General features: G+C 41.8%; 2 protein-coding genes across 2 annotated transcripts; both read right to left on the bottom strand.

Annotated features, from left to right (window-relative positions):
* Positions 1-4,419: 4,419 nt before the first annotated feature.
* LOC124000125 (protein phosphatase 1 regulatory subunit 14A-like) lies at positions 4,420-11,473 on the bottom strand. The gene is made up of 4 exons (XM_046306284.1): positions 11,140-11,473; positions 9,846-9,926; positions 9,691-9,723; positions 4,420-4,961 (listed from the first exon to the last, which is right to left on the bottom strand). The coding sequence occupies exons 1-4, from the start codon at positions 11,404-11,406 to the stop codon at positions 4,791-4,793; spliced, it is 552 nt and encodes a 183-aa protein (XP_046162240.1). The 5' UTR covers positions 11,407-11,473; the 3' UTR covers positions 4,420-4,790.
* A 2,085-nt stretch (positions 11,474-13,558) lies between these two features.
* LOC124000587 (delta-like protein B) lies at positions 13,559-20,412 on the bottom strand. The gene is made up of 7 exons (XM_046307083.1): positions 20,156-20,412; positions 19,822-20,061; positions 19,656-19,713; positions 19,279-19,536; positions 18,140-18,501; positions 17,567-17,783; positions 13,559-15,085 (listed from the first exon to the last, which is right to left on the bottom strand). The coding sequence occupies exons 1-7, from the start codon at positions 20,204-20,206 to the stop codon at positions 14,364-14,366; spliced, it is 1,908 nt and encodes a 635-aa protein (XP_046163039.1). The 5' UTR covers positions 20,207-20,412; the 3' UTR covers positions 13,559-14,363.
* Between the last annotated feature and the right edge of the window lie 5,087 nt (positions 20,413-25,499).

Genomic DNA, 25,499 nt, shown 5'->3' with positions numbered 1-25,499 from the left:
GTCAGTTGATGTTGTCCGTGTTGTGCTTCTACATTCTGAGTTGACCTGAGTAACAGAGAATATTTCCGAGGGCTTCAAAGCTAATTTACTATGTGAAGCTTTTCACACATTGCCTTTTTTTTTTTTTTTTTTTCACCACTCTGACATGAGGTCAGTCAAACATACAATACACCAATTTTTTTTTTTTTACTGTTTGTAATATAGACCTTGAAGAGAGCATGTGAACAGATTAATGGCTGGTGTGTTTGATATCTTACATGACCAATCAAAAGTAGTTTGAGGCCCACAGTATGTCATGAATCAGACATCTGGAACTAACATTTAGTTAATATTCAAAGATGCTCGGTACATTTCATAAGATGGTTGCTTTGCTTAGAAACCTTTACAGTGGAAAGAAGTTAACTTTAGTTTGTACTTACAATTTAGCATGACAAGATTATTAGGTTGATTCCATGGCAACTTGAACAGCAGTAAGCTTCAAACTCTTGCACCTCCAGTGATCAATTGTGTCCTCCTGCGCCCACTAGTGGTAGAATTGTGGACCATCTGGATAATTTTCTATATCCAACACGATGTCTTGAGGAAGGTGACGTCTGTTAGTTCAGGATGTTGATACACTACATGAACAAAAGTATGTGGACACCAGCTCGTCGAAGATCTCATTTCAAAATCACGGGCATTAATATGGAGTTGGTCTATGGAGCCAGATACCTGCCAAAAGGCTGAGCGTACAACAGTGAAGTTTCAGTTCGCTAGGTGTATCTCTACAGCATGGGCATATCTCTGGGTGACGTGGACATCGCTATGAATGCACCTTATCAAAACATGACAAATTCAATATTACACATCCCATTCTCTGGGCTCTGTCAGTAGTACATACCAGGAATAATGAAACATTGAACAATAATTATAGATGTTTGGTGAATCTATGCATTACTCCATACATTTTTCCTGATACTCAAAAGTACTCGTTACATTTTGAACGTTTAGCAGGACAGGGAAATTGTCTAATTCACACACTTATCAAGGGAACATACCTGGTCATCCCTACTGCCTCTGATCTGGTGGACTGGAAAACATGCTACGTTTGTAAATGATTTCTGAGTGTTGGAGCATGCCCCTTGCTAGCTGTAAATAAAAAACAAGAAAATGGTGCAATATGGTTTGCTTTATATAAAGATTTTTAAAAATTATTTATACTTTTACTTTTGATACTTAAGTATATTTGAGCAATTACATTTACTTTTGATACTTAAGTATATTTTAAACCAAATACTTTTGACTTTTACTCAAGTAGTATTTTACTGGGTGACTTTCACTTTTACTTCAGTCATTTTCTATTGAGGTATCTTTACTTTTACTCAAGTATGACAATTGGGTACCTTTCCACCACTGAGGAGGGGTTAATACGAATTTGAAACAATTTGACATGATTTGCATGAATCGGGTCATGAGCATATGGACTTGAAAAGAACACGGGAGAGGGCTCCCGAGTGGCGCAGTGGTCTAAGGCACTGCATTTCAGTGCTAGAGGTGTAACTACAGACCCTGGTTAGGTTCCAGGCTGTATCACAACCGGATGTGATTGGGAGTCCCATAGGTCAGCGCACAATTGGCCCAGTGTCGACCGGGTCAGGGTTTGGCCGGGGTAGGCCGTCATTGTAAATAACAATTTGTTCTTAACTGACTTGCCCAGTTAAATAAAGGTTTAAATAAAAAGGTTAAATGTAGGCTAAGTCTGGCTTATTCCCACAATTTACAATAACTCTGTTGTAGTGGTTTTTAGGAAGTCTCCGTATAGGCTATTCCCTCCATCATTACACTGCTGCCCAGTTGAAGAGCTTGTGATCTCCATGCAGCACCATGCGTCTTCAGAAAAGTCCTTCTGGGGGCATGCAGTCATAGAGTTATATACCTAATGGAGGCCTATTTGCCTATTTGCCAAATAAAGTGCAGAGCATGATTGATGTGTGCAACTTGGCATTCCAACATATTTAAACATTTAATTAATCATTCATTCAGTATGTCATCCATTCAGTTGTTTGTCTGAGTTCAAATCAAATCTTATTGGTCACACACACATTTTTCTTTACTAGGCAAGTCAGTCAAGAGCAAATTCTTATTTACAATGACAGCCTAGGAACAGTGAGTTAACTGCCTTGTTCAAGGGCAGAACAACAGATTTTTACCTTGTCAGCTCAGGGATTTGAACTAGCAACCTTTCTGTTCCTGGCCCAATGCTCTAAGCACTCTAAGCCACTTGCCGCCCAGATGTTATTGCAGGTGTAGCGAAATGTTCCATCTCCAACAACGCAGGGTAGGACAGTCTTATCCATTTGTTTATTGAAATTCATGTGTATTCAAAATGATCTAACATGTAATAATTCAATGTTTAATTTAGGCCTATCCAAAACTAAATAGGCCTTCAACTTGTAGGCATTGCAATCATGTTGGCTACTGGTGTCTTGTGGAATAATTTTAGAACTCTATTTGTGTTTTATAACTGTTTCTATTTATACGGCTCCAGTTAAAAAGAGACCCTAACTCACAGGCCTCTAAATATAGTCTCTAAATAAATGTTAAACAAAAATAGTTGAAGAAGCACATGCAGTGGCTGATGGGCAAAACCGATCTGCCAATAAGAATAGGCTATAGATATTCTTGACCATTTGGGACCCATTGGCTATTTTGCTCAGGACAGGTTATAGCCAACACTTAATAAATGTTTAGTTTTGTCTCATTCATTGAAATTAATTTAGCCTCTGTGGGATGGGATTGTGCAACACAAATTACTATAACAAGCCTACATACAGAGTGGAATTCGCAAACACAACAGTCAAATATACCTAATATAAAGGCCTACAGTCCATGCTCCCAAATACTGGAAAAAGTGTGATTCATTAGGTTACATTAGGTATAATGACTCCATGGCTGCATGTCTCCAGAAGAACATCTTCTGAGGCTGAGGGGTGCTTTTCCAAAGGCGCATGGTGCTGCATGGAGATCACAAGCTCTTCAACTGGGCAGCAGTGTCGCGATGGAGGGAATAGCCTATACGGAGAATACCCAAGACCACTGCAACATAATTATTATTAATTACTAAAGTGTGGGAATAAGCTCATGCCAGACTTAGCCTACGTTTAACCTCTCCCTACATTAAGTTCATATGTTCATGACTCGATTCATAGAAATCATGTCAAATTATGTTTCCCACAGAATACATTTTGACTCGATTTTGAGTGATGAAATACATTTCAAAATATTCTATAAGAAGATTGACTGTCAAAGACTCCAGTGGTAATACATAATTCATAGATTTACCAAATATTATTATGTTTCATTATTTCTGGTATATACTACAGGTTATGATTGCAGACAGAGCCCAGAGAATGGATTGTGCAATATTGAATTAGTCATATTTTGATTAAGTGCATGCATGGGGATGTCCACGTCACTCAAAGATATGCCCATGCTATAGAGATACACCTAACTGACTGAAACTTCACTGTTGTAGGCATAATACAGTTAGTGCTATCTAGACCTGCGCTGGCAAACAAATCCATTACATTAGCGACCTACATGTAAACTCAACTGAGGAGTAATAGAGAATGGAGACTTTTAACTTGAATATGCGCAGGATACCTCTTTCCGTGTTTCCCTGACTTCCGTCTTTTTTAAATACTGTGTTATGCTTGTTGAGTAACATTCCTCACAGACCGTTTCGCGTACGTTCTTTTTTGTTGATGAGATTAAAACTGATAAATCTCTGAAAGGAGTTAAGGTACGTCAGAATTGCAACACAAGATTTGCCTAAAATGTTAGTCCGCAATTGTAACATGGTGATTATCTGTTCAAAGATAAAAATGTCATGTTTACGTTTAATGTTTCACACATTACTTTTCTTACGACCCTGACAATAAGTATGTTCAACCTTTTGGCGGCTATCTGTCTCCATAGGAACCCCCTTCTAAAAGATGACATGCCTGACCCAGCCCTGGCCTGTCATGCAGACAAACCTGTACAAAAGAAGGACGGACGTACTGTAGGCTACGTCACATGCAAGAGCCCAGAGTAGTAACTCTGTCGCATATTTTTGAACTAGAGCCAAAGATAAACTACCTAGAACAGTGCATGTAAAGCATGACAACAATAGAAAGAGGAGTTGCCCAAAGCACATACAGATCTCCAGGCCCATATTCATAAAGCGTCCCAGAGAAAGAGTGTTGATCTAGGATTAAGTCCCTCTCTCTATTTAATATTCATTATGATCTAAATGGCAAAACGATATCCAAGATCAGCAATGCTACTGAATTCAGGACCTGGGACCAGGCTAGACATGCTGTTCTGTTAAAACCTTGTCGAAGCAGCCTATCTACAGCGTCTTTTTGAATGAAAACAACGACAATACAGGCCCTATAGTGATTGACATATGTTTTATTTACCTCCATTTTAATATGATTAATTAATTTAATTAATTTAAATTCATTCAAAAATAAAGTTGACAATACAAACAAGAGGGCAAACTGGCTGGGGGCCATCACTGCCAAGATGACTGGGATGAAATGGCGTGACAGGGAAACAAATTTACAGAAACATTCCCAAAATTCCCAGGTTTTCTAGAAATCCCGACTGTAGGATTCCCGGGAATACTTGGTTACTTGGTACCTGCTTATTCCCTCCTGATTCCAGAAATTCTCCAACCAGAATTTATGGAAAACGTGGGAATTTTGGGAACATTTTCAGAGTTTTACGATTCCAGTCAGAGGTCATATGTCAGGGGTTTGGTGAGCTCAGGGGGTCTGGTGGGTCTGGGTTCGGGGCCAGTGGGGTCTGTTAAAGTGGTAGGGCTGATGGTGGTGCTGGGCGTGGTTGTAGTGGGAGGGGTGTTCGATGCCCTCGGTAGCCAGCTCCTCCTGCTTGTGAAGGCCCTCCAGCTTGACCAACAGCTCTCCGATGAAGGCCTGGCATGGAGGGACATATAGTAGCATCATGTACAGTACTAGTCAAAAGTTTGGACACACCTACTCATTCAAGGGTTTTTCTTTATTTTTACGATTTTCTACATTGTAGAATAATAGTGAAGACATCATACTATGAAAGAATCCATATGGAATCGTGTTGTAACCAAAAAAGTGTTAAACAAATCAAAATAGATTTTAGATTCTTCATAGAAGCCACCTTTTGCCTTGATGACAGCTTTATACACTCATGGCATTCTCTCAACCAGCTTTATGAGAAATTATTTTCCATATGCTGAGCACTTGTTGGGAGCTTTTCCTTTTTTTTGCGGTGCAATCTGAGATGCAGTTAACTCTAATGAACTTAGAGTTAACTAAAGCAGAGGTAACTCTGGGTCTTCCTTTTCTGTGGCGGTCCTCATGAGTGCCAGTTTCATCACAGCACTTGATGGTTTTTGTGACTGCACTTACCAAGTTCTTCAAATTTTCCAGATTGGCTGACCTTCATGTCTTAAAGTAATGATGGACTGTTTTTCTCTTTGCTTATTTGAGCTGTTCTTACCATAATATGGACTTGGTCTTTTACCAAATAGGGCTATCTTCTGTATACCACCCCTACCTTGACACAACACAACTTAATGCTCAAACGCATTAAGAAGGAAAGAAATTCCCCAAATTAACTTTTAACAAGGCACACCTGTTAATTGAAATGCATTCCAGATGATTACCTCATAAAGCTGGTTGAAAGAATGCCAAGAGTGTGCAAAGCTGTCATCAAGGCAAATGGTGGCTACTTTGAAGAATCTAAAATATATTTTAGATTTTATATTTTGATTTGATTTCTTGGTTACTACATGATTCCATATGTGTTATTTCAAAGTTTTGATGTTATCACTATTATTCTACAATGAATCAGTAGGTGTGTCCAAACTTTTGACTGGTACTGCATCTACCAGTGGAGGCTGCTGAGGGGAGGATGGTTCATAATAATGTTGGGAAAGGAGCTAATGGAATGGCATCAAACACGTGTTTGATGTATTTGATACCATTCCACCTATTCCACTCCAGCCATTACCATAAGCCTGTCCTGCCCAATCAAGGTGCCACCAACCTCCTGTAATTTGTATTTTCCCTTTCACATTAGATACATACACTGTGTCACACCTTGATCTGTTTCACCTGTCTTTGTGCTTGTCTCCACCCCCCTCCAGGTGTCAACCATCTTCCTCATTTCCCCAGTGTATTTATACGTGTTCTCTGTTTGTCTGTTGCCAGTTCGTCTTGTCAGGTCTTACCAGCGTGTTTCCCATCTCCCTGCTTTCTCAAGTTCTGTTTCCTAGTTTCCCCGGTTCTGACCATTTTGCCTGCCCTGATCCCGAGCCTGCCTGCCGATCTGTACCTGTCTGACTCTGACCCGTTTACAAACCTCTGCCTGTCATAAACCCTGAGTCTGCTTGCTGTTCTGTACCTGTCTGACTCTGACCCGTTTACTGTTCTGTAACTGTCTGCCTGTCATAAACCCCTGTCAGTCTGCTTGCTGTTCTGTACCTGTCTGACTCTGACCCGTTTACAAACCTCTGCCTGTCATAAACCCGAGTCTGCTTGCTGTTCTGTACCTGTCTGACTCTGACCCGTTTAATAAACCCCGAGTCTGCTTGCTGTTCTGTACCTGTCTGACTCTGACCCGTTTACAAACCTCTGCCTGTCATAAACCCCGAGTCTGCTTGCTGTTCTGTACCTGTCTGACTCTGACCCGTTTACAAACCTCTGCCTGTCATAAACCCCGAGTCTGCTTGCTGTTCTGTACCTTATTGAGTCTGCGCTGGATTACGGACCTCTGCCTGCCTTTGACCTGTCTTTTGCCTGCCCCCTGTTTGGGTCAATAAACATCTGTGACTCGAGCTGTCTGCATCTGGGTATTATCCTGAGTTCTGATACACTGAACAAAAATACAACTGCAACTTGTAAAGTGTTGGTCACATTTTCATGAGATTAAATAAAAGATCCCAGAAATTATCCATATGCACAAAAATCATATTTCTCTCAAATATTGTGCACAAATTTGTTTACATCCCTGTTAGTGAGCATTTCTCCTTTGCCAAGATAATCCATCCACCTGACAGGTGTGGCATATCAAGCAGCTGATTAAACAGCATGACCATTACACAGGTGCACCTTGTGCTGGGGACAATAAAAGGCCACTCTAAAATGCCACAGATGTCTCAAGTTTTGATGAAGTGTGCAATTGGCATGCTGACTGCAGGAATGTCCACCAGAGCTGTTGCCAGAAATAGCCATGTTAATTTCTCTGCCATAAGCCGCCTCCAACGTTGTTTTAGAGAATTTGGCAGTACGTCCAACAGGCCTCACAACCGCAGACCACGTGTATGGCGTTGTGTGGGCAAGTGGTTTTCTGATGTCAACGTTGTGAACAGAGTGCCCCATGGTGGCGTTGGTGTTATGGTATGGGCAGGCATAAGCTACGGACAATGAGCACAATTGCATTTTATTGATGGCAGAATGGACAGAAATACTGTGATGGTATTTTTGCCCAGATGCTGTATTCCTGATATCTGTCTTCCAGGTCATGTGAAATCCATAGATTAGGGCCTAATAAATGTATTTCAATTGACTGATTTCCTCATATGAACTGTAACTCAGTAAAATCTTTGAAATTGTTGCACGTTGCATTTATATTTTTGTTCAGTATATATAATACATAGATAGGAATTAGAGTGGGAGACGGAAAATAGAGAAGTCTCAACCCCGCCACTCTAGGTTTGGTCTCCAGAACACCTGGAATCACCTGGTGTGTGTGTGTGTGTGTGTGTGTGTGTGTGTGTGTGTGTGTGTGTGTGTGTGTGTGTGTGTGTGTGTGTGTGCGTGCGTGCGTGCGTGCGTGCGTGCGTGCGTGCGTGCGCGTGTGTGTGCGTGTGTGTGTGTGTTTGGAAGCGTGTGTGTGGAAGCATGTGTGTGTGCATGCCAGAGTATGAGAGCGGAGAGGAGTTGGAGCGATCCCAAATTGACTGGGGTGGGGAGCAAGATTCCCAAAGGCTGGAGCATCGGCCTTCTCGCCTGCTCCAATTTCGCTCCATTAGCACTCATTTCATGAAGTCAGGGCATGCCCGCCCCAGCTTGTATTTGTAGTCTGCTTGTCGTAGACTACAAATGCATGTGCTAAATCAAGGTGACTTACAAAAAGGAGGACCGAGAGCAAGAGAGGGAGTACAGTGATGTAGTGTCCACAGCTAAAGAATCATTGTGGAATCTGAAAAGACACTTATCCCAAAAGCATGATTGTGTACTTACTATGAACTTACATGCTAAAAGAAAGGAACGAGGTGGATAGATAACTAGGTGTGTCATTGTAGCAAAGTATTTATAAACAAAACTCTGATCTCTTAAACGTTGAATTCATTTTTGTTCTATTATCTATATAATAGACCATAATTGATTTTGGCCCATTAAGCCTGATACCCTAACCCTTACCCTACTTTCAAGGAGCTTTCAGTTTTGATTGGGATATTTTGCCTAAAAAACTTTTAGGCCTGCCAATAGAAAAACAACAAAAAACCAACTCTGCCTCTCTGCTCAACCTGGCAAGAGTGGCCAAAGGAGTGTTAGCATCCCCAGTGCTTCTGCAAGTGTGGAGAGGATATTCTCTGCTACTGGCCGGCTGTCCAGTCACCATCGCATGAGCCTGACTCTTGTTTCTAAAAACGAAGGCACTAATAAGGCATTTTTCATTTAATTTGATTTAAGTCACAGCTTATCTACCTCATTTATAGACTATAATGATTTTATACAACAAAATGTTGTTTAAATGCTGAGGGTTTTATGTCCTTACCAGCCTATTGTGTCGCACTTGCAAAAGCTTCACAATGTATTTCTTTGTAGGCTATAGCCTTGCCTTGAAAACATTTAAATAATATAGCCTAAATAATTCATCTTCGTTCCTTCTTAGGCTCCCTGTCTGTCTCCTGACCTATTTAGTGTTTCTATGCTGTTTAATATGACGTGTAGCATATTTGAAACTATGTTCGCTTCTTACATTCGGTTTTCATGTTTATTCAAATACTTTTCATTCAAATCCATATGGTTTGGTTTCAATACTTTAAAAACCAATTGGTCAGTCCAGGTAGTCACACAAATAGATGGGTGTTGGTTAAATTGTGATTTTAATGAATATAGTGATTTTGGAGCAGGAGTTTTTTCTCCTGTGAGTGTGGAGCGGTTTTTATCTGAGCGGTAGGAAAGGACAAGGAGCACCAGAAGCACCGCTCCATGAGTGATGAGCGGGATTTCCAACAGCTCAACTGTGCTCACATGCTCTGGTGCATACGCATGCGTGTTTGGGCCTGAGCGGGCCAGTTTGGGCCCTGTCCTTTGTCAAAATAGGTCCTTTGTTCCAACAGAGAAGAGGGGGCAAAACATAAGAGAAGAAATAGGGAAGAGAGAGAGAGAGACGGCTAGGACAGACGGTCATTGTAAGGCATGTGGAGTGACAGTGGAAGGAGGTGTCAGACACTGCTGCCTCCTATCTGTGTGTGTGTGTGTGTGTGTGTGTGTGTGTGTGTGTGTGTGTGTGTGTGTGTGTGTGTGTGTGTGTGCGTGCGTGCGTGCGTGCGTGCGTGCGTGCGTGCGTGCGTGCGTGCGTGCGTGCGTGCGTGCGTGCAGACTAAATAAAAGGTATGACTTAATATGCATGATTATTCCATATCATAAAACATACCTCTGTGTTGTTGCTGCACGTCTGAAGGATCTCCTGATGGTGAACAGAGTTTAAAGAAGAGAAAATTCCTTGTATCAAAATTCCGGCAGTTAACTTATCTGTCAAGGTCTGGTCTGAGTCCATGATCAGAACAACTTTGGGTGGGCGGGGCCTACCTTTAACTTTTTCACTCGCTCTTCATTGCTAGCCAGGTCTAACAGATGATCAATGTTTACCTCATCTGGCATGTCATCCTCCTGCAAAACACAAGTCGGAAGTTTACATACACTTAGGTTGGAGTCATTAAAACTCGTTTTTCAAGCACTCCACAAATGTATTGTTAACAAACTATAGTTTTGGCAAGTCAGTTAGGTCATCTACTTTGAGCATAGGCTCCCTGCCACTAGGACACCTGTATCCCCAAACCATCACAGGAGAGCAAAACATCTGGCTAGTGATGTCACATGGCCAGCTGCAGTATGTTTACCCTACCTCAAGGAGTATTAACCCCATCCTCTGTACGTTCTCTTCCTGTTTCTCATCCTTCATCCCTCATTCCCTCTCTGTAAGGGAGGGAATGAGGGATGAAGTTCCATTTCTGTTCCTTTCCCTTTTCCCAAGTGGCCATGTAAGGCAGCGAGTTAGCATCCCCCAGCCACCATGTATACATGTGTCTCTGTCAGGAGGCGGCTGCTACAGTGGTGGCTCAAGACTTAGGCTACATCTGACATGGCACGCTATTCCCTAGTGCACTACCCATAGATCCCTGGTCAAAAGTAGTGAACTATAGAGAATATGGTGCCATTTTGGACAGAGCCTTAGTCCACAGTGCACCTTGCATCTTCTCAGGTCCTTTTATGGACACTGTGCCCTCTCATAACCTACATATTGTATACGCCTTGTATATACATCTCATATACCACGCCCACAACAATGTGCAAGTCTGCTTAGTCCTGTTAGTCCTGTTAAGGACGACGCAGAACAGCTGGTTTAGAAATGCCTCTGTAAGTACAAGTTATTGTGTTGGAATATACTACAGTAGTTATTCTACATTGTTTGTGTCTCAGAGGAGTGTTCATTTGTCTGCCTGTTAGACATGGGTTATAAAGCCCTGTAATACCCTCAGTGCTGCGAAAAGTACAAGTTTGAATGTTGAGATCCATGTGTTATGCACAGTGTGTCTATACAGAGCACAAACCCAGCCCTTTTTTATATGAATATCCAACTCAAAGCCTTGTTTTTTAAACAACTATTTTTTTTAAATCAAATTCTAATGATTTTGTCAAAGGTGAAAGAGCAAAGTTCTCATTCTTAAAGGATGGAAACTTTCAGATAATATTGCCTGATTCGAAAGTTAACTTGCCATGATACCCCAAATCTCTTAACAGTCTGAAACCTATTGCCTGAGCACTTACAAGACACTTTGTGTGGTGACCATTATTATGATCCATAGGCTATGACGGCACTCACTTTGCTCAAGTACAGCTCATCCAAGCAGTCATCGATCCATTTCTCCACGTCTAGTCGTCTTTGTAGCTCTTTTCTGTTGTATTTCACAGTCACTCGAGCTTGTCTCTTCTGTAGTTTGACTCCGTGTTCTCGAGACGTTTCCAAATCTGATGAGTGGACTTCCTCTGCTCGCATCCGTCCGACCCTGTCGGCTGCCATGTCTGGTCTGACTGGTTCCCAAGCAAATGGGAGCTTGAAACACTGTGTGGGTTGAAGTGAGAATGTCATTGTGGATTCGACAACATTATATGTAGCAAACCAAAAACAGTCTTCGGGTTCTAGTTTCAACTCTTTCTTGCGGAAGCGCACCGAAAAAAAGCGCACAGTAAAAAGTGACCGAAAGATTGTAGGTTGTTAAACCAACACAGACAGAAATTGGGACAGATTCTGGGAAGAAAAAAATAAATATTATAGAAACATGTGTTTGAGCAAGCGTTCGAATAATTTTGCTAATTGGGTAGGCCTACCTTGCGTACATTATGCAATGGCAGGTTACTTCTCACATTATATGCCAATCGTTTTACATAAACCCCTCATTATAGGCTTATTTTCAACCCAGACAAATATGCATGTGTAAACAACATTTGAATTGAATGACATGTATACCTTTGTCTATCAAAGGGCCAACTTGCTCTATGTTGATACTCAATCGATAGGTCACAAAAGCTGATGATTTTATAGTTTTTATTCAACACAAACACTCACAGCAAAAAAAAAAAAACATGTTTTTTTTAGCAAATGCCTGACAAACTAACTTTGGCATGAACATAAATTTACACTGGTTGTTCTTCAGAAACAGCAATACTCATAATCCGTGTATCAAAGTCACATGTTCATTGATTTCAGGTCATAAATAATTTCCCCGGAATATTCCTGGTGTATTTAGATTACACAGAATAATAAAAGATGTAGAACAAGTTGTTTATTTAGGATCACATAAATATATCTCTGAATTTGTGACAAAAGGAAAACATTGTACATATAAACTCAGCAAAAAAAGAAACATCCTCTCACTGTCAACTGTGTTTGTCAGCAAACTTAACGTGTAAATATTTGTAGGAACATAAGATTCAACAACTGAGACAAACTGAACAAGTTCCACAGACATATGACTAACAGAAATGGAATAATGTGGCCCTGAACAAAGGGGCGGGGACAAAATCAAACATAACAGTCAGTATCTGGTGTGGCCACCAGCTGCATTAAGTACTGCAGTGCATCTCCTCCTCATGGACTGCACCAGATTTGCCAGTTCTTGCTGTGAGATGTTACCCCACTCTTCCAAGACACCTGTAAGTTCGTGGACATTTCTGGTGGGAATGGCCCTAGCTCTCACTCTCCGATCCAACAGGTCCCAGACGTGCTCAATGGGATTGAGATCCGGGCTCTTCACTGGCCATGGCAGAACACTGACATTCCTGTCTTGCAGGAAATCACGCACAGAATGAGCAGTATGGCTGGTGGCATTGTCATGCTGGAGGGTCATGTCATGATGAGCCTGCAGGAAGGGTACCACATGAGGGAGGAGGATGTCTTCCCTATAACGCATAGCGTTGAGATTGCCTACAATGACAACAAGCTCAGTCCGATGATGCTGTGATACACCGCCCCAGACCATGACGGACCCTCCACCACCAAATTGATCCCACTCCAGAGTACAGACCTCGGTGTAACGCTCATTGCGTCGACGATAAACGCGAATCAGACCATCACCCCCAGTGAGACAAAACAGTGACTTGTCAGTGAAGAGCACTTTTTGCCAGTCCTGTCTGGTTCAGCGACGGTGGGTTTGTGCACATAGGCGACGTTGTTGCCGGTGATGTCTGGTGAGAACTTGCCTTACAACAGGCCTACAAGCTCCCATACCAGCCCCTCTCAGTCTATTGCGGACAGTCTGAGCATTGATGGAGGGATTGTGCGTTCCTGGTGTAATTCGGGCAGTTGTTGTTGCCATCCTGTACCCCTCCAGCAGGTGTGGTGTTCGGATGTACCGATCCTGTGCAGATATTGTTACATGTAGTCTGCTACTGCGAGGATGATCAGCTGTCCGTCCTGTCTCCGTGTAGCACTGTTTTAGGCGTCTCACAGTACGGACATTGCAATTTATTGCCCTGGCCACATCTGCAGTCCTCATGCCTCCTTGCAACACGCCTTAGACACATTCACGCAGATGAGCAGGGAACCTGGGCATCTTTCTTTTGGTGTTTTTCAGAGTCAGTAGAAAGACCTCTTTAGTGTCCTAAGTTTTCATAACTGTGACCTTAATTGCCTACCTTCTGTAAGCTGTTAGTGTCTTAATGACCATTCCACAGGTGCATGTTCATTAATTATTTATGGTTCATTGAACAGGCATGGGAAACAGTGTTTAAACCCCTTTACAATGAAGAGCTGTGACGTTATTTGGATTTTTACAAATGATCTTTGAAAGACAGGGTCCTGAAAAAGGGACATTTCTTTTTTTGCTGAGTTTAATAAATAACATAAATAAAATGGTATAACGACTGATAGTTTCATCTTAGGAAATGGTAAGTTGACAAAATAATAGTTAATTTTAAAATGAAAAATATATATGTTTTATCTTTTGGAATTGCTAATATCAGAGTTCTGGTGAAATGAGCTTACAAACAAAAACAGTGGAAAAAGTTGAATATATTTGCTGTATTCATCTACTTGAAGGTCATTGATAACAGTCTATTGTCTTCCAAAAAAAGTACAGATCAGAGAATCAGGTCTTCCTGTATATGGTTTAAATGGTTCTTCCAGAGTCATTTTGTCAATATCACTGTGTTGGAGCAAGTGCATTGATAGGTCAGTGTCCATCGTAAGTAGTTATGTGGAATTGGTAGTCACCTCTTTGGGTTATTTGACATGGAAGACCTTTCTCTGAGAAGATTTCCTAAAGTTCCCATACTTCAAGAGGTCATTTACTATTCTTCTTCATGACACAAGGTTGTTTTCAAACAATTTTTTTGTCAAAATGTGTAGCAAACATTTTCAGAATGAGGGGAATAATTTCCAAACATTCAAGCAGTTTGTCTTTTTCTTCATTAACTTAACATTTCAAAAAGAGAGAAAAATAAGTGCTAATGATCCCCTGCTCTTCCTCCCAGTTTTTGTCTCTCCCTCCCCAGGTGTTTGGCTGTCCAGTCTCCTTTTTCTGTCCATCTTGGGTGCAGGCCAGTGGCTCATCTCAGCCCAGCCCCGCTGTCCCCCCTCCAGAGGTAGTCCTGTCCAGGGGAGAATGAGTGGCGCTCCCCCCCAAGTCCCCGGCCCGTCCTGTCATCTGTGGGTCTAAGCGATGCAAGTGATGCAATGCTGTGGCGCGGGTCGCTGTTGCTGATCTTGAACAGGCCACTAGCCGCCATGAAAGCCTCTCTCTCGCTGGGGAAGCGGTTGATCCCCGTCTTCAGGTCGTTGAACACCGCCGTGTCGTTCAGCTGCTTCCTGCCACTCAGCCGGCGCCGCCGCAGCACCACAATGCCCATCGCCAGGCCAAGGGCGAGTAACGCCAGGACAAAGGAGGCTGTCAGGGCGGTGGAGGAAGGTTTATTGGTCAGTCGGGGGGCAGGATGGAAGCTGGGCTGCAGCGTGAACTCGCAGCTGGGTCCCATGAAACCCGGCGGGCACTGGCACACGGGCCCCGTGAAGTGGGTGAAGCAAGTGCCGCCATTCTGGCAGGGCTGGGCACTGGCACCGCGGCCACAGGCATCTGAGCGCAGGCTACAGTTCTTGCCGGCGTAGCCCAGCGTGCATGAGCAGGTGTAGTCGTCCACACCGTCCTGGCAGGTGCCAGCGTTCTGGCACGGCGCTGAAGCACAGTCGTCGATGTTGAACTGGCAGTTGGCGCCGGTAAAGCCAGAGTGGCAGCGGCACAGCACGCTTTGACCCAGGTCTAGACACTCACCACCTAGAAGACAACATATCACACGGCGCCAATTAGTACACTGAAGCCTACCACATTCTGAAGTAGCACAAGATGTGATATCACACTGTTGGCACTTCATGACATCATGAATTCATATATCCTGAAAACATGTATTAATTCATTGTTCTACCAGCCAAATGAAGTACTTCATTATCAAGTACTTCAAGCAAGTGCAGGTGCGTACTTCAACCACTAGATGTTGCCAGAACCAATGCAAGCTCCTCTCCATCCACTTTCACCTGTTTCCAGTTATTTGGGGAGCTGGTGGACTGTTTTAAATTCCTTGGCATAACCATCTCATTCGATCTGATATTAGCCAACAAAAACGCTGTGATCAGGATGGTACAGCAGCGGCAATATTTCCTGAGGTTACTGAAGAAGTTTAGCATGAGTACCAGCACTCAAGTCAACTTCTACCAATGCACAGTAGAGAGCATCCTGACTGGATCCATCAATGTGTGGTATGGTAACAACAGTGCATAAGACTGCAAAAGGTTTCAGAGGGTAGCACACACTGCAGAGAGAATCATTGGCACTACCCTCCGTGTCATTGAGGCCATCTATGCAGACAGATCCCTTCCTAGGGCCCAAAAGACCCCAGCCACCCTGCGAGAGCACTATTCTCACAGGAGCATCAAGACCTCCACTACCAGGTTCAAGAATAGTTTTAATCAGAGTGTAATCATCCTTTTAAACCAAGCAACCTGGCTGCTGTTTTTCTCCTACTTTTGGAAGTTTACATAAACAAGTTTTAATGACATCAACCTAAGTGTTTCAACCACTCCACATATTTCTTGTGAACAAACTATAGTGTTGACAAGTCGGTTAGGACATCTACTTTGTGCATGACATGTAATTTTTCCAACAATTGTTTACAGACAGATTATTTCACTGTATCACAATTCCAGTTGGTCAGAAGTTTACATACACTAAGTTGACTGTGCCTTTAAACAGCTTGAAAAATTCCAGAAAATTATGTCATGGCTTTAGAAGCTTCTGATAGGCTAATTAACATCATTTGAGTCAATTGGAGGTGTACCTGTGGATGTATTTCAAGGCCTATCTTCAAACTCTGTGCCTCTTTGCTTGAAAATTAAAAGAAATCAGCCAAGACCTCAGAAAAATAATTTAGACTTCCACAAGTCTGGTTCATCCTTGCGAGCAATTTCCAAATGGCTGAAGGTACCACGTTCATCTGTACAAACAATAGTGCGCAAGTATAAACACCATGGGACAACACAGTCATAATACTGCTCAGGAAGGAGACGCGTTCTGAGATGAACATACTTTGGTGCAGAAAGTGCAAATCAATCTCAGAACAACAGCAAAGGACCTTGTGAAGATGCTGGAGGAAACAGGTACAAAAGTATCTATATTCACAGTAAAATGAGTCCTATATCGATAAAATCTGAAAAGCTGCTCAGTAAGGAAGAAGCCAAACCGCCAAAACAAAGCCAGACTACGGTTTGCAACTGAACATGGGGACAAAGATTGTACTCTATGGAGAAATGTCCTCTGGTCTGATGAAACAAAAATAGAACTGTTTGGCCATAATGACCATCGTTATGTTTGGAGGAAAAAGGGGGAGGCCTGCAAGCCAAAGAATACCATCCCAACCGTGAAGCACAGGGGTGGCAGCATCATGTTGTGGGGATGCGTTGCTACAGGAGGGACTGGTGCACTTCACAAAATAGATGGCATCATGAGGAAAATGATGTGGATATATTGACGCAACATCTCAAGACATCAGTCAGGATGTTAAAGCTTGGTCACAAATGGGCCTTCCAAATGGACAATGACCCCAAGCATACTTCCAAAGTTGTGGCAAAATGCCTTAAGGACATCAAAGTCAAGGTATTGGAGTGGCCATCACAAAGCCCTGACCTCTGTCTTATAGAAAATTATTGGGCATAACTGAAAAAGCGTGTGTGAGCAAGGAGGCCTATACAACCCTGACTCAGTTACACCAGCTCTGTCAGGAGTTATGGGACAAAATTTACCCAACTTATTGTGGGAAGCTTGTGGAAGGCTACCCAAAATGTTTGACCAAAGTTAAACAATTTAAAGGCAATGCTACCAAATACTAATTGAGTGTATGTAAACTTCTGAACCACTAGAAATGTGATGAAATAAATAAAAGCTGAAATAAAATCACTCTACTATTATTCTGACATTTCACATTGTTAAAATTAAGTGGTGCTCCTAACTGACCCAAGACAAGGAATTTTTACTTGGATTAAATGTCAGGAATTGTGAAAAACTGAGTTTATTGTATTTGGCTAAGATGTATGTAAACATCTGACTTCACAACATACTGTATGACTGAAAACATTTAAAATATTTTTATTGTACATGTCTATGTACTGTACTATATGTGCGAGCGCTCCAACAAACAACTACTTTAATACCTGCAAATAAACTATAAACTTCAATTTGAGCTTGATCCATTGTAGTCAGACTCACCATTCAGACAGGGGCTGTTGCTGCAGCGGTCCAGTTTCTTTTCGCAGTTGGAGCCAGTGTAGGTGGGAGGGCAACGGCAGGAATAGCCCCCCGTCAGCATCTCCATGCAGGTGCCTCCATTGAAACAGGGCCCATCGGCACACGTCATGGCGATGATCTCACAGTTCTTCCCATAGAAGCCCTGGGGGCAGGTGCATGAGTAGTCGTTCTCCAGGTCCTAAAGAGAGAGATGATTGTCATTACAGTATTTTTGATCATGTCGAGAGAATTGTCATTAGACAGACACCTTGACCGAGCTTTGGCTTTCTACAATCCATGATTACTGATCATGTTTCTGACATTGTGTCTTATTTAAACATGTTTATTACTGTGTTATGTTACACTGTGTTTGTACCTTGGACACATTTCCATTTTACCTTCAAATGGAAGATTAAGAAAAAAACAATATAACATGGAATGCCAAATTAACTGAAATACAAAATTGTTTAATTATCACCCAATTGAACATATAAAAAAAAAATCTGAGCCAATATTTAACTATCCCTATTTCCTGTAAACTGTAATATTACTCACATTGCAGCTGCCTCCGTTCTTGCAGGGGTTGCTGTCACACTCGTTGGTCTCCAGCTCACAGTTGGTGCCACTGTAGCCCGGGCGGCAGATACAGGTGAAGCTGCCCTGGCCTGTGTTGGTACAGGTGGCACCGTTGGCACACGGCCGATGGTTGGTGCAGTAGTTTAGGTCCTGGTCGCAGAAGAGGCCGCCCCAGCCCTCCTTGCAGTCACACTGCCACGGCTGGACACAGGTGCCATGGAGGCAGCCCGGGTAGCGCACACACTCGTTGCACGAGGGCCCCTGCCAACCCATTCTGCACTTGCAGTCCCCAGGGGCCTCGCAGTAGCCATGCCTCGCGCTGCAGTCTGCCGAACAGATGGCTGGTGGGAGGAGGAGGGGGGGGGGGGGGGTGATTACAATGAATGGGCAGATTGGGCCGCATGCACCCACCCACCAACTCTGTCTGAGCCTCCCCACTGCCGGCCCTCCCAACTGTTTGTTAAGTATTAAACCAAGCAGCTGGTGACTCGACCGTAGGAACAGAAGCCAGGACTTTCTTTTCGCCCTCTGCCTCACACACACACACACAGCATCTCCAACATGTGTCCCATGGTTCTTTCTCCCTTTGTTATAGGGGAACAAAGGGCATATCGAACTCCACAAGCCTTCCTTACTCTAAAGTCTACAAAGCAACAACAGGAGGCTTTCTGAGATAAAAGTACATACTTAAGGCTCATGCAATTATGCCTGTCTAAAATAATAGAGTGGCTGGTTATGGGCTTAAATTGAAATCCTTGAGGCAGAAGAGTAATCTTAGATTAGAAATAACTTGGCACAAACATTTTCATAAAGTTTACAAATTAAAATGTGTTGCACATGCTTAATTATTGGTGTGATTATATGTAAGCCTGTATTGTACAAATTTTTGCCAGCAATCATTCAGGTCTATATACGGCCCTTGTGACACCTTCAAAGAGCATTAATTGTTTTCACTAAGGAGAATGCCAAAATTAACATTTGCCTCATTTATCAATGAATCCTTGTGTGCACTGTGCGGTCTATTTCCAATAGACTGAGACAACCTGGTTGACAGAATCTGAGTCTGGACAGTAATGTAGCCTAAAGTCATTGACGTTAACCAAATAGATTGAACTTACGATCAGAACAGTAGTTGCCCTTCCAGCCCTCCAGACATTGTTTGTTTCCCTCCACGTCACAGTTGTAGTGGCCCAGAGTGTCATCGCGGGGTCTGCAGTATTCGGCGCAGCTGTCGCCAAAGTAGTACTCGTCACAGAATGCGTGATATGAGTAGCGCAGCTCGCTCTGCTCTCCGAAGTGGACGTCTTGAGACCAGTCCTCGCCTATGGCCAGTCTTCTTCTGGTAGCCAAGCGGCTAACCAGGTTGTTTTGATTGTCTGAAAAAAAAAAAAAAAAGTAGCATTGTAGTAGCCTATTGGCATACTGATTTCTTTTTAAGTAACAGGACGGCTGTAAAAAAAAGTGCTATAATAAGCCTACTGCAACAACACCTTACCTGTGTATTCTGTAGGGATTTCTGCGTTCCATGCTTCAATGATCAGCGAAAATGTTCCCTGTAATAGAGGTAAATCCTGTATTAAAACGTTTATGCAAGAATGATAGAGTAACATAACATTTATATTTCCTTGTGTAACAGTATTTATGAATAAAATATTATTTACCGGCCACTTAAAATGGAACGGTATTCTAATAGGAGCGCTGCTGGAAATTGAGGTCTGATCAGCGCTTATGACGTTAGTGTGTCCTGTTCCAAAAGTGCATGGTGGCTCCGCATGGATGACGTCCTCGGAGTGTTTGAGACAAATTCTGAAAAAGATGTGACAATCCCTATGCCTTCTGCATATGCGCTGAGCAGTGTTGAACGAATGGACTTTCAGCTCGAACACACCAGAAGATGATACCTGCCAAGAGAAGAGCGAATTGGACATTAGAGATATGCTGTGCGTAAAGCACGGCAATATTGAATGGTTCCTTATGGTTACACTTCGTACTTACCACTTGCACTACAGCCAAAGCAAAGACACATCTAAGAGGTAGCGAGGCCATTTCCGCCAGGTGTTTGGTTGGTAGCTATACAACAATCCGCAGGTGTTTGCATTCGTTGTGTCCAATATAAATGTGACAGGCGCGTATTCCCAAAAGCCAGGATAGAAAAAAATCCTTGCAGTCACACCATAACATTAGTATAAAAAGGTATAGCAGTCCAAGCAAAGTCCTCGCTCTTCCCTAATGTCCTGGTCGCTGGTCTTCACTTGTTTTGGTTCTGGTGATTAATGAGAGTGAATGAATTTTATACCCCTGATGCGCGCCCCTGTCACGCGTCAGGAGGCGGGGCACGGTAAGACCCAAGGGACAACCACGACGCGTCGGAACATGTGTGTGGATTTGGTGCTGATTCAATTTATCAGCAAAAATAACATAAGGCCTATACTTAGAGCATAATCATATTTGAAGTGTGATTGGCACAATACATATTTTATACGATTATACAGCTGCAACAAGCTGCAACAAACACTCAAACGGGACAGTTTTATTTCAATCTCTTCATTTAAAAACTCAAAATCATGGACACTCTTACTGACAGCTGTGGCTGCTTTGTGTGATGTATTGTTGTCTCTACCTTCTTGCCCTTTGTGCTGTTGTCTGTGCCCATTAATCTTTGTACCATGTTGTGTTGCTACCATGTTGTTATGTTGTGTTGCTACCATGCTGTGTTGTCATGTGTTTCTGCCTTCCTATGTTGTTGTCTTAGGTCTCTCTTTATGTAGTGTTGTGTTGTGTCTCTTGTCGTGATGTGTGTTTTGTCATATATTTATATTTAATTTATGCATTATTTTAAATTCCAGCCCCCGTCCCCGCAGGAGGCCTTTTGCCTTTTGGTAGGCCATCATTGTAAATAAGAATGTGTTCTTAACTGCCTTGCCTAGTTAAATAACGGTTAAATAAATAAATAAAACATAAATACAACTAACTAGCCAAGCTCGAGCTAGGAACTGTGACACAAGCAGCAAAAACTGAATTGTTAGGCCTACATATTTAATTATTCAACTTCAATCAGACAAATAATAAAATAGGCCTACAAAAGCATGCGATTTTTAACCAGTATAATGAATAGGCTTCACAGCCTAACAGCTCTACGGTATCTATACCTACTGGAAACATGTAACAGAAAAAAGTTGTTAATTTATTAAGCACTTTAGCCTACCGGCACAATGATGGTAAATTAAGTGTTAGACAGCATCACATGATAATAAACATTTGGGTTATGAGTGGTTATAACCAATGCTACTATTCGATATCACCTATTCTTAGGTCTTTCAATTCTATTCCAAATAAGTTGTTTTCACAAAACGTTGGCATAAGAACATGTATTGTTCAGTATCAATTCATTGTTCCGTATTCATTAATTTGTGGTAAATATCGATCTGAAGGAAGTTGAGAAGAATAGCATGATCCGCCCTTTCTTCAGTCACAAAGTGTAATTGCTCAGACGCGTGCGGGCAGGTTATGGATGAGACCTTTCATTGTGCGTTTCAGGGATATTCGGGAGTCTATTGTTGAGGTTGAGTCAGGGGAGGGGCACTCTCTCTGGACCCTGCAGCGGGCTAGAGGTTTTGCCTTTGTGTGAACAGCTGTATGGTAATCAATGGCACATGATCTACTGTGCGGTCCTTCTCAATTTGTCCTTCCCAACTGCACACAACTTTCTTAATGCATATTGATTTAGGGGGCATCAACAGTGGTATTTCCAACATATGTCGTGCTTATTGCAATTATAGCCTATACACTTTTAGAAAAAAAGTGCTATCTAGAAGTAGTTTAGTTATAGGACTAGGCTACCTTACACCATGCACTTTAAGATCTTTGACCACTTTCAGATCATATGTCTTTCCTGTATTATTAAAATGAACTATAATTAACCCAAACCATTACTATTGGATATATGGTCTACAGTCAATTTAAAATATTACTATAAAATCCAACCAATCAAGTCTTAACAATATGGGTAGCCTGCTGAGTGCACTGTCGTTTTACGCAGAGTAGACTCATTATTCATGGTTTTAAAGTGCGAAGAGATGTAGAAGTCTCCTGATTATTGAGAACAAAACCTTCTATCAAGCAGCACCACTTGAAAAAAAAGTGCTTCACGCGAAAGTGTGTGTCAGAGAGAGATTTAGAGGGGAAGGGCCACCAGTGCTTCTCGTTCGTGCATTGATATTCTAATGAGCGAGGGGCGCGTGCCGTCACTGACCCACACATCATTCCTGGCACACTTCTCTGCTACAACAGTAAATCAAGTAATTCCATGAAGTTGCGCACAAATAAATCACAAGTAGAGCATAATGAAAGAAGTCCTCAATGGCAAAGAAATATAGAGAAATGTTCAAATGAACTATGTAAAATATAAAGGACACCATGTAAACTTGACACAACTGTTCAAAAGCATTGGAGTCAATATTGGGCAACTCAATAGTATGAAGGTTTTCCCAATGTTTGATATATTCAGTGTATATTTATTTATTATGCATGGGAATAGTTTGGAACAGATTTCGAAAATTAAAATCACTTGGAGCTAATTTGCATGGTGTATTTACATTATTTGTTAAATTTGACTAGGCAAGTCAGTTTAGAACAAATTCTTATTTTCAATCACGGCCTAGGAACAGTGGGTTAAATGCCTTGTTCAGGAGCAGAACGGCAGATTTTTACCGTGTCAGCTCTGGGATTCAATCTTGCAACTTTTCGGTTACAAGTCCAATGCTCTAATCACTCGTCTACCTGCCGCCCCATTTTATGTCAAAAAATAAAACAAATGTATACAAAAACACTACCATTCAAATGTTTTGGTCACTTAGAAATGTCCTTGTTTTTGAAAGAAAAATATTTTTTTGTCCATTAAAATGACATCAAATTTATCAGAAATACAGTGTAGACATTGTTGATGTTGTAAATGACTATTGTAGCTGGAAACGGCAGATTTTTTATTCAATATCTACATAGGCGTACAGAGGCCCATTATCAGCAACCATCACTCCTGTGTTCCAATGGCACGTTGTGTTAGCTAATCCAAGTTTATAATTTTAAAAGGCTAATTGATCATTAGAAAACCCTTTTGCAATTATTAAACTTCCGACTTCAACTGTACATGTGTAGTGGGGTGCACAGTGTGTTATTTTACATGTTCTTCACAGAAAATGAGCTAAGACCAATGAGTCTCAGGATGAAAAAATATTTCATTGTATCATTTTTCTTTTAGCAAACATTGAAAATGGGTCCCACAACCCAGACATCACACAAGGGTTAATCTAACACTGCATTTAATGTCAAAATAAATTGGCAGTTGTAGTGTAATGTGTCTAGGTGAAGCAGGTAAGGCGGAGTCAGGCGCAGGACACAGAGATGAGTAGAATTCGTAACTTTTCCTCAAACAAAACAACAAAATATTCCAAGAAGGAAAATATACCAGCTCACAATACAAGACTTCTTACAACGAACAAACACACACAAAAGCATGGTGGCGCAAGAGGGTTAAATAGGGAACATATAATTAAGGAATGGAAACCAGGTGTGTGCAATGAAGACAAAACAAATGGAAAGTGAAAAGTGGATCGGTGGTGACTAGAAAACCGGTGACGTCTACGGACGAATGCCGCCCGAACAAGGAAAGGGACTAACTTCAACGGAAGTCGTGACGTGTAGCCTACCATCCAATGAGGCCTATGCACTGTCATGACGTTGGCCTGGGGGTTGGTTTATGACAGTCATAAATACCTCTTCCCCTATTTTTCCTCTCTACCCTACTGAGGTTACATTTGCAAAACCCTTGGTTAACATAGAGATTCTGGGAACATCAGAAGGTGGGGGGGGGGGAATTAACCATATTCTGGCAATCCGATCAATTGAACATATGCAATGGTACTTAATGAACATGATGTCAGTTCGGTTGTCATCTGAGACATTCGCATCAATGATAAGATGACATAAACTCTCAATTGGAAAGTCTACACATCAGAGCTATCTGATTCACATGGAATTGTTGTTCAATTTAAATGTTTGAATATGAAATGATTCGTGGTGGTATGAAATGTGATTTTAGCTTCTAAAATGTGAGATTTTTGTTTTTCATAAGATAGGGCTCTGCTCAATCAGTGGCCCGCCCCTGTGAAGGGACATGGGCTATAAAACTTTTCAAACACACCCTCCTCTCCCTTCCTATATAAGCCCTTGACGACAATATAACCTCCTGTTCCGAGGACTTGAGGACGACGGTCCTATGTCAGAATGGTTCAGATAATAACTACAGAACGAAGCCAACATCAGCGTGAACTTTGGTTGCGAATGGTATGAACTTTGAACTCTTATTTACTACAGAAGTGATACCTCCTAGCCGTTGAGTTAGCAACAGCAGATGCAAACGAGGGTTAGGAAGGAACAGACAGAGTATCCCGTCGATCACCCAATGACGTTACTACAAGGTACACAATTGACAACCTGAGACACTCTTCAAAGGACTCGGTTGGGCAACACGGCCTTCCATCTACCACCAACCTACCGAAGCGCAGCTCAGAGTAAATATTTATTGCATTTTCCTTTTCCAAATTGGCGGTAATTTAGAATGCATAAGATACTGTATTTACGATATCACAGCTTCTTCCCTTTGTTCCTCAGTCTTCCCGCTCTTTCACTCAAACCCAGCCCCTTTTCTTTTGTGTAACCAGCTGTCATATCTGTTCCACCCGCTAGGGACGTTTTCCTTTATGACGTAATGTATAATCAAGTTATGATTTAATTATGTGTATGTGTAATTCTGTGTGATTAGTTAGGTATTTAGTAAATAAATAATTAAAACCAATTTTGTATTGCTGATTCAAATTGTTAGCCAGGGTTCGTGCAGATAACCAAGAATTTACAACTTTCCAATGACACTGAATGAAGATGACGATTAATATTGACTGCTATTGATGTAAAATATTACTAGGTCTTTAAGAGTTTATTCGGAAGATAACAGCTCTATAAATATTATTTTGTGGTGCCCGACTCTCTAGTTAATTACATTTACATGATTAGCTCAATCAGGTGAAAAAAAGAAATTATTGTATAGAATAGCATGTCATATCACTTAATCCGGCATAGCCAAAGACACAACAGCACTCACAATGGCCAATGTGCATATTAGCTCGCTCAACACAGCAGCAGGCCCCAGAGAAACAGGTACGGGGCAGGCGGGAAGACACTTTCATTACAGGAATCATAAGCATAATGTACTTTACTGTTTGACCAAATCATGGTTTTAGCCTTATAAAAATAAGATGTTTTTATTGAGGTGAATATATGTGCA

The sequence above is a fragment of the Oncorhynchus gorbuscha genome, linkage group LG16 (genome assembly GCF_021184085.1).
Source record: "Oncorhynchus gorbuscha isolate QuinsamMale2020 ecotype Even-year linkage group LG16, OgorEven_v1.0, whole genome shotgun sequence".
In the NCBI taxonomy this organism is placed as follows: Eukaryota; Metazoa; Chordata; class Actinopteri; order Salmoniformes; family Salmonidae; genus Oncorhynchus; species Oncorhynchus gorbuscha.
This window is presented reverse-complemented; position numbering and strand designations above follow the sequence as displayed.